The sequence below is a fragment of the Thermobia domestica genome, chromosome 15, assembly GCF_964235325.1.
Source record: "Thermobia domestica chromosome 15, izTheDome1.hap1.1, whole genome shotgun sequence".
In the NCBI taxonomy this organism is placed as follows: domain Eukaryota; kingdom Metazoa; phylum Arthropoda; class Insecta; order Zygentoma; family Lepismatidae; genus Thermobia; species Thermobia domestica.
The window spans coordinates 76,023,127-76,039,634 of record NC_137468.1 but is presented as its reverse complement, the minus strand read 5'-3'; the positions used below and the strand labels follow the sequence as shown (position 1 = coordinate 76,039,634).

At 37.0% G+C, this 16,508-nt stretch overlaps 1 protein-coding gene across 3 annotated transcripts in view; it reads left to right on the top strand.

Moving 5' to 3' along the window:
- Positions 1 to 16,508, top strand: part of LOC145671096 (anoctamin-7-like) — a 1,175,643-nt gene that overhangs the window by 948,643 nt on the left and 210,492 nt on the right. For all 3 annotated transcript variants that reach the window (XM_081739856.1, XM_081739857.1, XM_081739858.1), the window contains one exon: positions 3,816 to 3,952. In XM_081739856.1, the coding sequence (XP_081595982.1) occupies positions 3,816 to 3,952 (137 nt within the window). The remainder of the gene's footprint in view (positions 1 to 3,815; positions 3,953 to 16,508) is intronic.

Below are 16,508 nucleotides of genomic sequence, written 5' to 3'. Positions count from 1 at the left end.
GGAAGTATTACTGGATGTTAATTAACCTCTTTAGTGAGATCGTGCATTCCTTGACTTTCCATACGGTGTTTATGATACATTACAGTATTCACTTGAACGTGTCGTAGACAAAGGCCTTCCCAACGTTATGATTTGATACACATAGTCAATGCAAACAGGCCTCTCTCTTCGTAACCTCTCCTTCCTCCTCTTTGCCACGACTTGACTAACTAACACTCTGGTCAATATGCGGTCGCCCTTACCGCAAGAGCTGAAAGTAATCTAAGTTAGGGTAATATCGCCATAACGACCACCTCTCGTTTACGTGAAAATAGTATCGTGTCATCGGTGTCTGGTATTGAGACGTTTCACTATATTGTGTTAGATTTTAAAAATGTGAATACAGTGCGCTTCTAATATACACTGGACATCCTTAGTACAAAAGGGCCTTTCAAGAACCACACTGGGTCACGTAATCAAGTCAAAACTCATGTTGCGTGCTAAATCGAACCTTTACATTCCAAATTCAGATGTGACATATTTCAAGCACGTAACCTCCGCGTGGGGGCGCCCTGGGTAATTCGAAGAATGTTCATATACTTCATTATTATTGTTGTTATTTTTAATTTTACTCAAACAACTTGACTTTTGACTCCATATTTACCTTACGTGCTATACATCTTTTTTAAGCTCTTCATTATGTCTTTGCAATAAGCTTTCGATTAGCCATCTCCTTATTATAGTTTTTCAGATATTGTGGACAACTTCAATTTTTCATTGATTCCCCATTGATTTCAATGTTCATGTTTCGTGATTTTTTAAAATTACGTTCCATTCATTTTAGGACAATTTCTTTTCTGAACGTAAAATCTACAGTTTGTTCTATATTCAAGCTGAATTTCAGCTATCTCCCTCTTTTGATTTTTGAGATAAATAGAGGCATAATTTGTTTTTCATTGATTTTCCATTGACATTAATGTTAATGTTTCATGCTTTAGTCTATGTTCCATTAATTTTAGGACAATTTGCTTTTGGAATATAGAATCTACATTTGAGCTGAATTCAGTCATCTCCCCCAAAGTCTGTTCACATATTGCAACCAGATAGGCCCTTTCCCCTCCAGTTTGCTTATCTTAAATGTTATAATAATCTGATGATACTTTATACAAAATAACGGCACTTTTGTTTGTTCATTGAAAATCACTTTTTTTTCTAGCAAATCTATTTGACATTACAATTTAATTCGTCTTCCGATTCTTTCTTGTCTGTTTTTTTTTCTACAGGAAAAGAAATAAATTTAAGAAAAAGAAGAAATATGACCTTTTAAAAAATAACTGAGAGATGTCATTTACAGTCGATTCTTGATTCTCTTCTCCGAATCGCTTCCGGAACCTCATTAACGGAGAGAAAAGAATTTCTTTTTAAAAAGCAAAAGAGAGTAAGGATATAAAAGTATAGCCAAATACAAAATAACGTATTTCGTCATACTTTTAAAGAAACAAATTGTTCATGCTGTAGTCATGTCCCTTCTGTTAAAGCACTATTAGAGACATTTGTTCATTTTTAATTTTTAATTGAAAATAAACTATTTCTTTTTTTTTTTACATGAAAGTGCTTTCTCCCGACTTTGTTTAATTTAAACTAATGTGAAAGTTTTAAAAGTAATAGGAAGAGAAAGAACAACATCGGAGACAATTGAAAGGACAAAATTAGCGAGTTTTTTTTTTTTTTTTTTTTTTTTTTTTAGATCGTGAAACTACGGTAGTTTTCGAACTATTTACATTCAGTAATGAAACCGGAAATAGTAGGTCAATAACTACCGGTTGAAATAGAGAGATAGGCCAGAGATGTTCTTCGGACACTCAATCCATAACAAAAACAAATCCTCGCTCTTTGTTACAATTTTACTGCAAAGGAATCAAATATAGGAACCGGAAATTTTATTAGTTTTACTACTTTCGGTTTCAGTAGACGAATAAGAGCTGAAATTAAACTTTTCTTGGGAGAAATAGTAATGACACAGTAAATTTATATATATATATATATATATATATATATATATATATATATATATATATATATATATATATATATATATATATATATATAATATGGCCTAAATTCAGACTTTCAACAACTTTTCCGCCCTTTGTTTTCAAGATACAAAATTGAAAATTTGCATAGCTATTATCTATACATAACAACATATATATATTTATTTTTAAAGTGGATATCCTAAAAGGAATATTACCATGGGTAGATAGTATTAGAACAGGTACTTCTCTGGTAAACAAAAGCTTAAACTCAAAACGATAGTGCAGACAGAAATACATACATACCGTACTCTACTTCTCAACATGTGGTACCAGATTTTCTAGTTCATCAGCAGGAGGCAAAATGCTTTCCGGACATTCTTTCAACTTCCGGTACAAGTGGAAATAAAGAACTCAAATCACAGTCCGTAGAATGTTCAACTTTGTCGTTCGTGTTCAGAGTTCATATGCTGGCTTCGAAATCATTGATATGCATGTCTATCTACACCGTTTCACTGATTGGATTTAAATGAGTGCTCTTATGCGCACTATGCTGCATACTACAGTCATATGTACTCTTCTTTTTGAAACTTTCCCACTCTTCATGAACCCAAAATACTGTCATACATGATTGAATACATTAGCGACAAGAAAGTATAATGGCGATATAGAAAAATCGGTATCATGTCACGATAACGATAAGTGTTTAACAAATACGTTGAGAAATAGAATGAGAGATGTATTTTCTTTACCTTAAATGTCATCCACAGAATATTTGTCATTTGTTTTACGCAAGAAAATTCCTTTCTTTTCTGAACGTTCTTCGTAGTTGAATATATGTATACCGTATATTTTCAAAATTTGAAGAAAACAGTGAGAAAGGGTGGGTTAGTTACGTTATTACCTTGTACATATCTTGAATACCTATGCCTCTGTTGTGACATTTGTAGTAAAGTATTGTTTGATTTATTGTTAATAATAATAAAAAGAAACAGACGAGTTTAGTTTTTATAGTGTGAAACTATAGTAGACTTCTATACTATGCGAATTCAGTATTGAAACTGAAAGTAGTAGTATATTTCTACCACTTCTAATCACAATACCTAGGTAAGGGTAAAGATTATATCTTTATTTGAGATGCTGAATAGATTACAAAAGACTCTGTCGCTACCTCACAGTTTTTGTTCTCAGAATTGAAAACGTAAATGATTAATTTCTACCATTCCTGGTGTGAATATAGGATTAACAGAATAAACTGGATTATATACATATATCGCTTTCTTATCAATCGAAATGAAATTTTTGAGTTTTACGTCCCACGTTATGCTGGAAAGGCTAAAGGAGACGGTGATACTTAGAAATAAATAAAATGGTGGAATGAAGAAAGTGGGAGGAAACGGGAGAACCCCGAAGAAACTCATGCACACGGTGTTTGTCCACCATAAGGTTCACTTGGCGGGGGCTGGGATCGAACCCGGGACCCCTAGCACCAGAGGTGAACGCTCCACCACTGAACCACCGCGCGGCCCTTACTATCAATAGAATACAACGACAATCAGATTTCGTTTATGTACAGGAAGATAATATTCCGTGTGTGCAAAGACTTACTATCGATGTGGAATACAAAGACCTCGTACCCTCCCTGCCTCAAAAGTTTCCAGAACTATAGTTTGGTAGATTGTATTGTAGCCTATTTATTTGTTATATATCACATATATCACATTTGATTGCTGTTGGTGTTCCTCTTTAGTATGAATAAATTAGAGATCAACTACATATTTTTTTCTCTCTCTGTGATTACAGGCACATCCCAACCCTTCTGTGAACTGGTCTATGACTCTTCTTAAAGCGCTACGTCTACCAAATATAATGTATGAAGAGGTACCGAATAAACCTCTTGACTACTATACGTGTCCGTTCAGGAAATCGAAAATCGATAGGTAAGTACTCAATACTTCTTACACAATAACTGTCTGCTTTATATTATTGAGCGAATTATGAAAGGTAAATCAAATATCTGAACCCAACAGAAAATCAAATAAAAGCCTCCGTTTTCTGTCCGTTTAAATCCACTTAAGTATTAAAGTACTTACTTAGACTCCTTGGAATGTTTATAATTCTTCCTCTAATAAAATTATTATTATCCAATAAAATAATTTATGTATTTTTTATGTTTTTACTTATATGTGTTTACTTATTACTTATATATTACTTATATGTATTTATATTAAAAAATAAAAAATAATATGTATTTACTTATTAAAGATATAAATTATTTATTAACGTATTTTCACATACATCCGACCACTTTATACATTGGTGACATAAATGGTGGGAAGGATTTGTCGGAAGACTTAGGGTCACAAAATTGACTTATATCAGGGGTAGATGTTTGCATCTTCACCACACTAAGTTTTGAGCACTCACTAAATCCCGAACAATGAAATTGTACGTAAATATAATGATTGCACTAGACAGATTGATATCTCTTGTATCTACTTTATAATAAAAGTGTTTGTTTCTTAAGACTACAATTAATCCTTTTCAAACACGTAAAACAAAAACCTTGGAAGAAGGAAAGTTTTCCGACAGGATATTGGCAATTTCATCAATTCACTACAATATTTTCTGCGAGCAGGTTATTTAATTAACAGGAGAGACTGAAGCTTGCTGCAAAATTATTACTTTTTTTTTTTTAGTTCACGAGTATCTACATATAAGCTTGGCACTCTTCACCGAATATTATGAGTGAAACGAAACAAGTTAATATTACAACTCCCTTTCAAATCAATGGACGTATTTTTTGTTACGGTACGTTAGTATTTTTTAGTTACTCTTGACATTTCACAGCAAAAACATGTTACTTAGACCATTGAAATGACTTCTGAAAGCAAACGTAATATTAAAACAAAATAGAAATTAAGTATGAAATAGATTGAGACAAATGAATAATCCAGGGGAAAAGTATGAAAGTCTAAATTCGTTAATACGGAGAAAATTCACCTAAAAGTTGAGAAAATGGCCTAAGTGCGTACTATTTGAGTATTTCTTATATAAATATCAACTTTGTTTTTGCAATTTCTTGTTATTATCTAAGACTGGTCTAAATACTGGTTCAAACTGTACAAAAAAAAAGCTGTTATGTCAGTTGCTCCTGTTGAAGAAAGAAAAAACTTGAAAAAAAATGTATAATTCAACCTTGTCACTTCACTTGTTATAGTATTGCCTACAAGAATTAGAAGTGTAATGACATCTTTAAGTTTTACATCCCACGGTTGTGCTGGTTAGACTAAAGCTCTCACTTACATATAGGAGTCTTTAAAGTGGAACGCTTTAAATGTATAAACCCAAAAGTAAGGAACTTTGTCCGATGTTGTGATGATGAAAAATGAATGAAGAAAGTGGAAAGAAACAGGAGAACCCCGAGAAAACCCGTTTAGTGGAAGGAAACAGGAGAATCCCGAGAAAACCTACGCACATGATGTTTGTCTACCACAAAGCTCACGTGGTGTGAGCTGAGATCGAACCGAGTACCTCATGCACCCAGAGGTGAACGCTCTATCACTTAGGCAGTGCGGCCACTAGAAGCGTAATAGCTTACACAGCTTACAATTCCACCATTGCGCTTCTCCGCTTTTAAAATTGCATACAGTATATTATACCCCTGCATGCAAACCTCTCTAGTTGTTTACAACATTGTGCCTTAGACTTTGAGTATTTGTTAGTTATCTTATAGGCGAACATATGACACATACCACAATTAAGACAATTTCTAACCCACAATATGAGATCAGTATCACAACAAAAGTAGACAATAGCTACCCTTTATTTCTACTTAGTGTTTTCTCGTGGTCAATTTCTTCAATATAGATAGTATGTACTGGCTAAGTTCGATCGCCATTCGACCCATCATTTATAAGACTTTCACAATTCTGGTGAGTGACGATATTGCGCACTCCTTCCTTACATTTAAAAGTTCCAGGTAAAACTGAAGAAAATCTCCTGTCAGGATGACGGGAAGCGGAATTCGAACCGAGATACTGAACTGCAATACGTAAACACTACATTCACCCACACCTCACTTAATAAAGAAGCCTCCCTATGTAGAAAAGGACCCAAAACTTTCTGACACAAAACAGAAACCTTCAACAAATGTCTGTTTCACTTAAATGCCTCCCCTCTACTTTGTCATTACTGCAATAATTATTCGGTTCCTTGGCATCATCAAGAAAACATAACTTAAATATTATAGGTAAAGATCTGCCATACATAGTTTTCTCTCTATTTCACTGAAGTTCACATGGGAACCGGGAATAACATGTTGCTTTCTCCTATTCAAATACAGTACTATTGTTATTTGGTAGTTAGTATCTAACGTCACCAACGGCAGCTAAACAGCAATATGTCATATACGGAAGTCCTCAGAAAGTCTCTATATAGTTTTTGAATATTATCTGAATTCTCAATATTCACTTTCGGTAAGCTGATTGCAGTTTAGCGTCTCTTTTCAGCACGGGAGCTATAAAAATATGAGGCGTGGACTTTATATGTGTAATGTGTTTAAATTTCAAGGAATCCGAACCCGGATCCCCGTGCACCAAAGACCCGAGCGCTAGACAGTAGGCCAGAGGAAAAGGCTAAACTTAGTTTTATTGATTTAAAAATAGTTAGAGCTACGAGAACGACTACTTTGGAATTGTTATCGTATTTTACAACAATAACAAAATGAGAAACGAGGTGCAAGTAAGTCGGCCAGGGTATATATTTACAGTTACCATCCCGACATCCTCCTGGGTAAACTTTCATCACTGAATTCGAATACGAGACCTCCAAATTTTAAAGCAAGATTATAACCTACTAGCCTATACTCGCTCGGTTACATTTTGATCATGCTCTGTAGTGATTCCTTTTATATATCAATTGGCAACACTTTCTGTCGGTTATTTTTAGCGGCAGAAATTTGTGTTGTGGACTATACAATGCCTCAGATCGATTCCATTATTTTTCAATCTGGGTAATAACTGCTTTAAATAATTCTGTTTATCCCTGTTTCCATTTGTGCTTGTGGGAAAGCTTCATAATCCTAATTCCAGATTTTATTTAACAAAATTCCCATGATACGCAATTTAATGTTAGTTCTCTTCGATTTTATGCATGACATTTGTTTTCTTTTCCTTTTTCTCCCCCTCTACACTCAATTCTTCTCTTCGAGTTGCGGTTCTTTTCCATTAAGAAACTCTAGAATACACGCTGAGTGCAAGAAATTCGCTGTTGGTACACACATGGCGTTGGCACTGAATCTATCAGACAAGCTGTTAGCAGCTTTTCAGAGCTTCTGTTGGGGGGTTTCAAGGGCGGATCTCTCTCTTTCTCTGTGTCTTTCCACTTACTTTCAAGATGATAGAACAGCACAACAACCGTCACGGAACCCACCCTCACTTACATATAGGACTCTTTAAAGTGGAACACTTTAAACGCATAAGCCCAAAAGTAAGGAGCTTTGTCCGTTATAACCAGCTTTCTATTTACAAATTTGATTATATACTTTTCTGCTTCCAGGCTTAAATAGTGTGATGAATTAGTGGCAGAGATGTAATCGGGGCTCACTCGGGCTCGTACGAGTCCAAGCTCACTAGTCTCAATGGAACTAAGGCTCACTAGTCTCTGTAGAGCTCAGGCTCACTATCCTCAATGGGGCTCAGGCTCACTAACTTCAATGGAGCTCAGACTAACTACCCTTATGATACTCGGGTTCACTATCGTTAATGGAGCTCAGATTTACTAATCTCAATGGAGGTCAGACTGTCCAATCTTAACAAAGCTCAGGCTCACTAATCCCAATGAGGCTCCAGGTTACCAATCGCAATGGAGCTTAGGTTCACTATCTTAAATAGGGATCAAGCTCACTATTTTCAATGGTGCTCAGACTCGCTATCCTCAGTGGGACTCAGGCTTACTAATCGCAATGGAGATCAGACTCACTAATCTTAATAGAGCTCAGGATTGCTAATCCCAATGAGTTGAAGATTACTAATCGAAATGGCACTCACGTTCTCTTTCCTCAATGTGGCTCAGGCTCACTATCCTCAGTTGGGGTTAGACTCACTGTCCTCAATTATATTCAGACTTACTAAGCTCAACAGAGCAAAGGATCACTATCATCAATGGGGCTCAGGCTTATTAATTGTAATGGAGCTTAGGCTTCCTTTCCTCAATGGAGTTCAGGCTCACTAAACTCACAAGGAAGGGTCACGCAGTGGCTCCGCTGAGATCGGAACGAGACCATTGTGTTTGCATTTTATATGTTATAACTAGATGGATCCCAAAGTTATACGTGCCACCGGGCGGAATATCGTGAGTTACAACATATTTTGTAATGTAAGAACTACAAAAAATTACCATGCAGAATAGTTTGAACCGTCATTTGTTCGGAAATGGTTGAGTAAGTGAAAAACTCTGCCAACATTTATCCCACCATTTTCAACGAAAAACTTTTTGTGGTAAGAAAAAATGCCCCAGGGTCCCCCGCGGGGTCCCAGATGGGGTCCAACTCAAAATTTTCAAATGGCAAGGGGGGTTAAGTGGCACATCATTTGAAATCTGTTATAAAATGAAAGAAAATGCAGCAAGTCTCGACTCTCTACAACAACCGTGTGCAAAAGGGCGACGGGTCAAAGTGTAAACAAAAACTTAATTGGAAAGTCCATGACTACCCCTATAAATCGGAAACGGTAAGACAAATGTGGAAACAGGAAAGAAAGTGTGACATTATTTTCAAAGCACAACGTGAAAATGTCTTGTTCCAGAGTCCCCACATGGTCCGAGGTGGAGTCCAACTAAAAAGTTTTAAATGGCAAGAGAGGTAGGACATCGTTTGAAAGCTCTTGTTAAGTGAAAGAAGATGGAGTACGTCTCGACTTTCTACGACAACCCTGTCCAAAATTGCGGCGGGTCAAAATATAAGCAAAAGTTTAATTGAAAATTTATGGCCACCTTGAATCCAAGAGACAGCTTAAAACCTATATCGAAAGGATAGGCATACCAAACTGCTGAAGCTAGGAAAACCAAATTTGGCATGAATGTTGATCAGTGGATGACGAAAAGATGCGAAATGTTCAAAAACGAAACGTCTTGAGTTCAAAATGCCGTAGTATGTATCGAACGCATGTCCAGCTCAAACCACTGGTGTTGGAGGTAATCCAATATGGCTGCCAGCGTGAAAAATGAGTTTGTATATAAATATGTTATTTCTTGGAATACTGTAATTAAACCAACAAAGTTTGGCGCAACTCGAAGTACTGAAATGACTTACACATGGTTTGGTACTACTCGCCAATCTTGCAAATGATTTTTTTGTGTATATTTGGTATTGCTTGGAGTATTGGGATCAAACCAACGAATGACATACAAATGTAACCACCATGAATACGCAGTTACGAATTACAATAGAGCCACCCACCTACTGGTGCAGCAAGTCCTTTATGCATGAACTACATATGACAAAATTAGAGGAAGTCAGAGTTGTGTGTTCATCGCATATTCGTTATATTAAAGTAAATGATGGCGAGGGAACCAAACAAAACATATATGTGTTGTTACCGAATGAAATTATAGTTGAGGTGAATCGAAATTCAATTGTTCTTTAATCTTCTTATTGTTTCTAAATATATAATAGAGAAAAATAGAGATTTAAATTTGTACTGTTATGAACGACGTAAGTTTTAACCGGCCATCTTGGATTCGAGGTGGCCATAGTTTATCAAATAAGCTTTTGATTACTTTTTGACCCGCCGCAATTTTGGACAGAGTTGTCGTAGAGAGTAGAGACTTGATCCATCTACTTTCATTTAACAAGATCTTGCAAACGATGAGCTACTTAACCCCTCTTGCCATTTGAAACTTTTTAGTTGGACCCCACCTGGGACCATATGGGGACCCTGGGACAAGACGTTTTACCTTAAATTGTTGTACTTTGAAAATAATGCCACACTTCCTTTCCTATTTTCACATTTCTCACCGTTTCTGATTTATAGGGGTGACCATTGACTTTTCAATTAAGTTTTTGTTTACATTTTGACCCTCCGCCATTTCGCACAGGGTTGTCGTAGAGAGTCAAGACTTGCTTCATCTTCTTTCATTTTGCAACAGCTTTCAAACGATGTGCTACTTAATCCCTCTTGTCATTTGAAAATTTTGAGTTGGACTCCATGTGGGACCCTGCGAGGATCCTGGGCAAACTTTTTTACCCGAGAAAGTGTGTTCTTGAAGATGACGGGATACATATTATCCGAGTTTTTCATTTACCCAACCGTTTCCGAACAAATGATTCGGTCAAAATATTCTGCCAGCTTTGTAGTTCTTACATTACAAAATATGTTGTAACTCACGATATTCCGCTCGGTGGCACGTATAACTTTGGGATCCATCTAGTTATAATATATCAAATGAAAACACATTTGTCTCGTTCGGAACTCAGCGGAGCCACTGCATGACCCTTCCTTGTCAATAGGGTTCGGGATCGCTAATCAATATCACCTTTCTCATGGTACTCGGGCACACCATCGTTAATGTGGGTCAGGCTCATTATCGTTAATGGGTCTCAGACTCACTAATTTCAATGACATTTAAAAGCTTACTAGTTAAAATGGAGTTCAGGCTCAGTATTCTCCATGGGGCTCAGACTCACTATCCTTAATGGGGCTTGGGTTCGCTAATCTCACTGAGCACGAAGTCACTATCTTCATGTAGTTCAGGCTTACTAATCGCAATGGAGCTCACAAGGGAAGTTCGGGAGAAAGCACTCTTTTGCAGAGAAACTAAGCATGCCATTTGAAAGATCAATTCATGCTGATTATAACGAGCTAATAAAATCCATGTACGGTTGAGAACTGTTCGAGAGATTCAACTTGGAAGTTTATATGAAAAAGTTAGTTTAGGAAGTTTATATACGCATTTAAACGCGTCATATACAACATTATTAGCAACGAATATTGACATATGAATTGAAATCTATCGGAGGTAACAGAAAAACCTGTTTTGCAATAACTCACGGGTTAGTTATAGTCATTAGGCTGTTCACAATAATGATAGCTTATAAATGAAGAAAGTTGATCACTGTTGTTTTTCTGTTCTATGATGAAATGGTGTAGGCAAAAGACTTCCATGCACCATGAACATTTTATATGTGCAATTGTGTTGCATCCGTCGAGAGAACAGTTCGCGTAACCAAAGCGGAAAGCAAATTCGACAGGTGATTCAAAAGATATATAATTTGCTCGGTAACGTGCCATGTAGAAGGCAAACGGAAAAATTTCAATGCATCGCGGTGATTGGAACTGATTCTTTAGAATGAACACAACCTTTATTTGATTGTTTCGTTGGTACATCATAACGTCCAGATGAAGAAGTTTCATATTATGTACAAATCTCATGCCATAATCTTTGATTGGTCCGAATCCAAACACATCAAATGGTTGTACAAATCGTGTGCAGTTCTTTGTACATTCTTAACCATTACGTCTTTGCCATCCGTTATCCAACTTGTAATGAACAATTTGTTTGTGAATAGACCCCAGTGATCAAGCAATAGAAAATTCAAACCATCAAGTCACTAGGAGGCGCAATCGTGCATTTAATGTTGAATGTCTCGAAAAGTTCTTAACCGTACATGAATTTTATTAGCTTGTAATCAGCATGAATTGGTCTTTTCAAATGACGTGCTTAGTTTCTCTGCAGGCGAGTGCTTTCTCCCGAACTTCACTTATCAGTCTAACTTTTCTCAATGGGGTTCAGGGTTACTAATCTCAATGGGGTTCAGGTTCACTATCTTTATGGTGCGTGGGCTTCATATCGTTAATGGTGCTTAGGTTTACTAATCTCAATGGAAGTCAGGCTCACTAATATCAATAAAGCTCAGGTTCACTAATCCCAATAGGGATTAGGCTTACTAATCGCAACTGAGGTCGGGCTCACTATCCTCAATTGGGCTCAGACTCACTATTCTCAATGAGAGTCAGGCTCAGGCTCATTAATCTTAATAGAGCGCAGGCTTATTATCCTCAATGGAGCTCAGGACACTAACTTCAATATAGAGCCGGCCCACTATGTTCAATGAGGCACAGGCTCACTAATCTCAATAGAGTTCAGACTTACATCATCCATGGTATTAAAGCTTACAAATCGCAATGAAGCTCAAGCTTACAATCTTCAATTTGGCTCAGACTCATTAATTCAATGAAGCTCAGACTCTGGGGCTCAGGAATACTAATAACAATGGAGCTCAGGCTCATTATCGTAAATGGAACTTAACCCCATTAATCTCAATAAAGCTTAGACTCACTATCCTTAATGGGGCGTGGACTCACTAATCTCTACGGTGCTCTCAAGCTCACTATTCCCAATGGAGCTCGCTTCTCTAATCTCAATCGTCCACCTCTGGTGCATGGGGTCCTTGGTTCGATTCCAGTTCGCGTCAAATGAATTTTGTGGTGGACAAACACCGTGTGCATGGGTTTTCTCGTTGTTCTCACGTTTCATCTCACTTTCTTTATTCCACAATTTCCTTCATTTTCCATCATCACCGTCTTCTTTAGCCTTGCCTAGCCGGCATAATCGTGGGACGTAGATTTTCTACTCTCGATCATATTTTCACAAATGATAGGGCTCCCTATCGTTAATGGGACTTGCACTTACTCGTTTTCTTGCACATTGACCTCATTGAGGCTCGAGCTCCAGCTCACTGACCACTTATAGAATTCGAGTCTGATTCAGCCCGAGAGCTGAGCTCGCGAGTTTGGATATTTCTGCTTAGAGATAGAGTACTAATGTCTGGTGCAAGATGTCTGTGGTTCGATCCCAGACTCAATTTTTTGGTTGGGTGTATTAGAGTTTAGTCCCTTTTAGCATTGAGGCAATATGAGACGGGAATCAACAGCTTAACGTGGAATACAAATCACATAAGTTTCCATCTGCAACCGAACCTGAGTCTTTCACGCCGAAGACGCGTGCGCTAACCATGTAGCTACGCGGGAACTTGTGAGTTTTTAGTGGATGACATCGTGTTCGTGAATTTTCCAGAGGTTCTCCTGATATCTCATTCTACCAGTTCTTCCATAATAATTCACTTGATTTGTATTCTTTTAGCCATAAGAAATAACACTGAAATGTTAAACATTTTGCTTCCACGCCTAAAAATGACTTAAAGAAGCGCCAATCGTTTATAGGTTGAACATTTCCTTTGGTGAAAGCTCCAAGAAGAGGACAATCTATTAGTTTTTTTTTTTTTATATTATGTTTAGTAGGTCATTTAGATAACATATTTTATATTTTAAATGTTGTGAGATTGAATAGTATTTTAGTATTTGTATTTATTTATAAACTAATTTCATTTTTGCTCGTTGAACTGTATCCAACCTTGGCATTTTAAGAGTTACGTTCAATCTTTGACCCACCTGCAATTAGGATTTTTCAATTTAACACAGGTATTGTTATCACATAAGATGAATATCTCATCATTCAATTTAATATATATTAATGAGCTAGAAAAAAGCAGAGATAGTGCAGGTATTCAACACGGTTAAGAAGATAGAGTTTATAAGAGAATACTATATGTTTGAGCAACTCAAGAAGGAAACGTTGTATCAAGGTAAATTACAAAGGTACGTTAAATATATTTTTTACCTTGACTTCAAAGACTTTTTCATGAATTCAACTTCAGGAGTAACCTTTCTTTCAAATGCTCCTATGTCAAGAGATTTTAGTTTTAAATGATTAAAAAGAAAGCACTGTTATCTCAAAAGTCCCTTAGACTTGTTCCTGTTGGGTCAAGCGAATGTCAAGGTTCAAACTACAGTATTCCAGTTGACACGACAGCGTAACAGGGATAACAGCTGCTGTTCCTCACCTCTTCACACTCCATGGAGTTCAGAGAGAAGGATCAATAATGGGCAATGTTCAGCGTCCAGGAGATTCCCAATTGCCTTCTGGGCTTTGTCAATCTGTTCCTGGAGATGAATGTGCCTTTGTAGGATACTGTAATCGTGTTGGAAGGCACACCTTTTACTAGATGGAATTTTCTCTCTCTTTATTCATCCACGTCATGGAGAGGAAATAGAAAAATTAGCTTTCCAAGCTGAACATTTTTTTTTTTTTTTTACAACGAAAATTGGGTCGTTATTTACAAAGAAAAGACCATCGTAGTTTCCGTATTGCGGAAAACAAATGCTCTTCACTGATCTTTTTATAAGTAAATCTGCATTACATAGCTTTGTGAAAAGTTCGCTAAATTGGAACCCAAAATTTTATGGACCATGGAAACCAAAAAGTCTCCACGCCATATGTCAAACGCTTATATAGTAAGTCAAGGTCAACGATCACAAAGTTTGATTAAGTTCGGGTGAGTTCGGTTGAACTTGTAAGATATACAGGACCTTATCAATTTAATAGTAATACCCAAGGTTGGAAAGAAACCAGATGATCGGGTTGACAATGGTCAGGCGGTGACCGCAGCGCTGGACTGTTTGTGATGGTGTGGTAGGGCAAATGCTGTGTTACGTGAGGATCCGCAGAACGGCAGTCTACAGTGAGCTGACCAGCCGGAGATAGTGTAAAATAGTCCATCTCTCTGATTTCCAAAGAGGGCAAATTGTTGGCGCTCAGTTAAACGGTACGAGAGTGATAACAGTGCCAAGTGTTTGGGTGTGTCCCGAAGGATAGTGCCCAAGATGACAGGCTACAAAACTCGCGGCAAAACCACATCGGCAATGAGGAACAGTGATCGGAAGAAAAATCTCAGTGACAGGTTCTACTGATTTTTAAAACGGATTGCCACTCAGAAGAGCCACTTGCAACTGTGGTCCAAGCGACGGAGAATCTCAAAGAGCATCTCCCACAGTCTGTGTCGACAATTTCAGCACGGCACGAGTTTCATGACATTTATATCCGGCACGAGTTACGGGATAGGATAGCACAGGTAAACGGCTCATAAGGGATAATAATACTTTAGCACAATTCCAACGTTGCCGCGAATATGCAACATGGGCCGCTGGTGACTGAAAATGTTTGATATGGTCGGATGAGTCATTCTTCACCTTATTTCAAACCAATGCCGTGTTTATGTGTGGTGGACGTCTAAAGAGACAAGATCCACAATGTCACCGACCGACTATAGAACACGGCGGCAACTCTGTGCTACAGTAGTCCCTTATGCTGGATTTCAATGGTTCAACGCCATACTAATATGATAAAGCCATATGAATACACCATATTTTCAGTTTTTTTTTAATTATTAAATCGATATGTTCCTGTGTATAGTGTCCTTGATTTTTTCAGGAAAAACCAATGAAAGGCAAGCAAATTTTTAAATAAATTTTCCTGGTATTCGTGAAGTTTACAAGAAATGTGTACAACTCTGAGAACATTAGTGGATATTTACACAGATTCTATTTTATTATTTTTGTTTCGTTATAAAGTATATTAGACTTAGCTGATAATGGGAAACACTATTTTCGCTTATGGGCTGATTCTAACTTGTTTAAATTTGCGATTAAGTTTCGGTTTACTTGTGTGCTTAAGGCAATGACCGCCATGTTTATATGTCATGTGTCGGTTCAGGGGAAATTGTCTGCTATGCCTAGTACGGAAATAGCTTAGACAAAGATGTGATAAGTGCATTTCAAGTGTTTACGACATTGATAATAAAACGAAGAATAGACAAATATATTTAAATTAAATATTTAACATATTGAAAAATTAAAGTGTAAGAGTTTACTATAATTCCTGCCTCATTAACCGTAGTATATAATACTGTTTGTCATCTTGCTATTGTCATAATGAGAGACTTGATGAGGGTATATTTTAGTGTAAATTTTAATTTAGTAAATGGTATGTTAATAAGTCTGTTTGGCTGGCCACGAATGTCATATTTTTTAGCGCTTTAAAATTATTTGCGGTTGCTGTTCTCGGAAACTACGCTTGATAATTTAACCGATAGGTCTTTCGATTGATTAATATAGGCTTCATTTTGGTCCATTTTTCTTTTCATTATACGAAAGTACTGGGTTAGATTCCTGATAAGAGCTCATATAGTTCGGATCCCACACGTTAAACTGTAACATCTCATGTAACCTCAATACTGAGCGGGACGTTAAACTCCAGATCAACCATCCACCAATTATAGAGGTTCTGTAGTGGGGAAAGCTGACTTTTGGTAAAATTTGTTAAAATACGTTCACGCCAAAAAAAAATGTATGGTTCCTGTATACCAGTGCTTTCTAAACCTTTTCTTACCGCGACATTCCCTTACTGAATTGTGACAGTGTACAATGACAGATAAATATTACATCAAAACGAAGAAATTAGTGAAGAACCGTTTGTAGGGACACTTCTCGATTTTCAGTGAGTGACCTGGAAATGATGGCCGAATTTCAGTATTTATATACTATGATCGTACTATATACCACAACCTACCCATTTCGCGGGTACCCTAACTTACAGTGC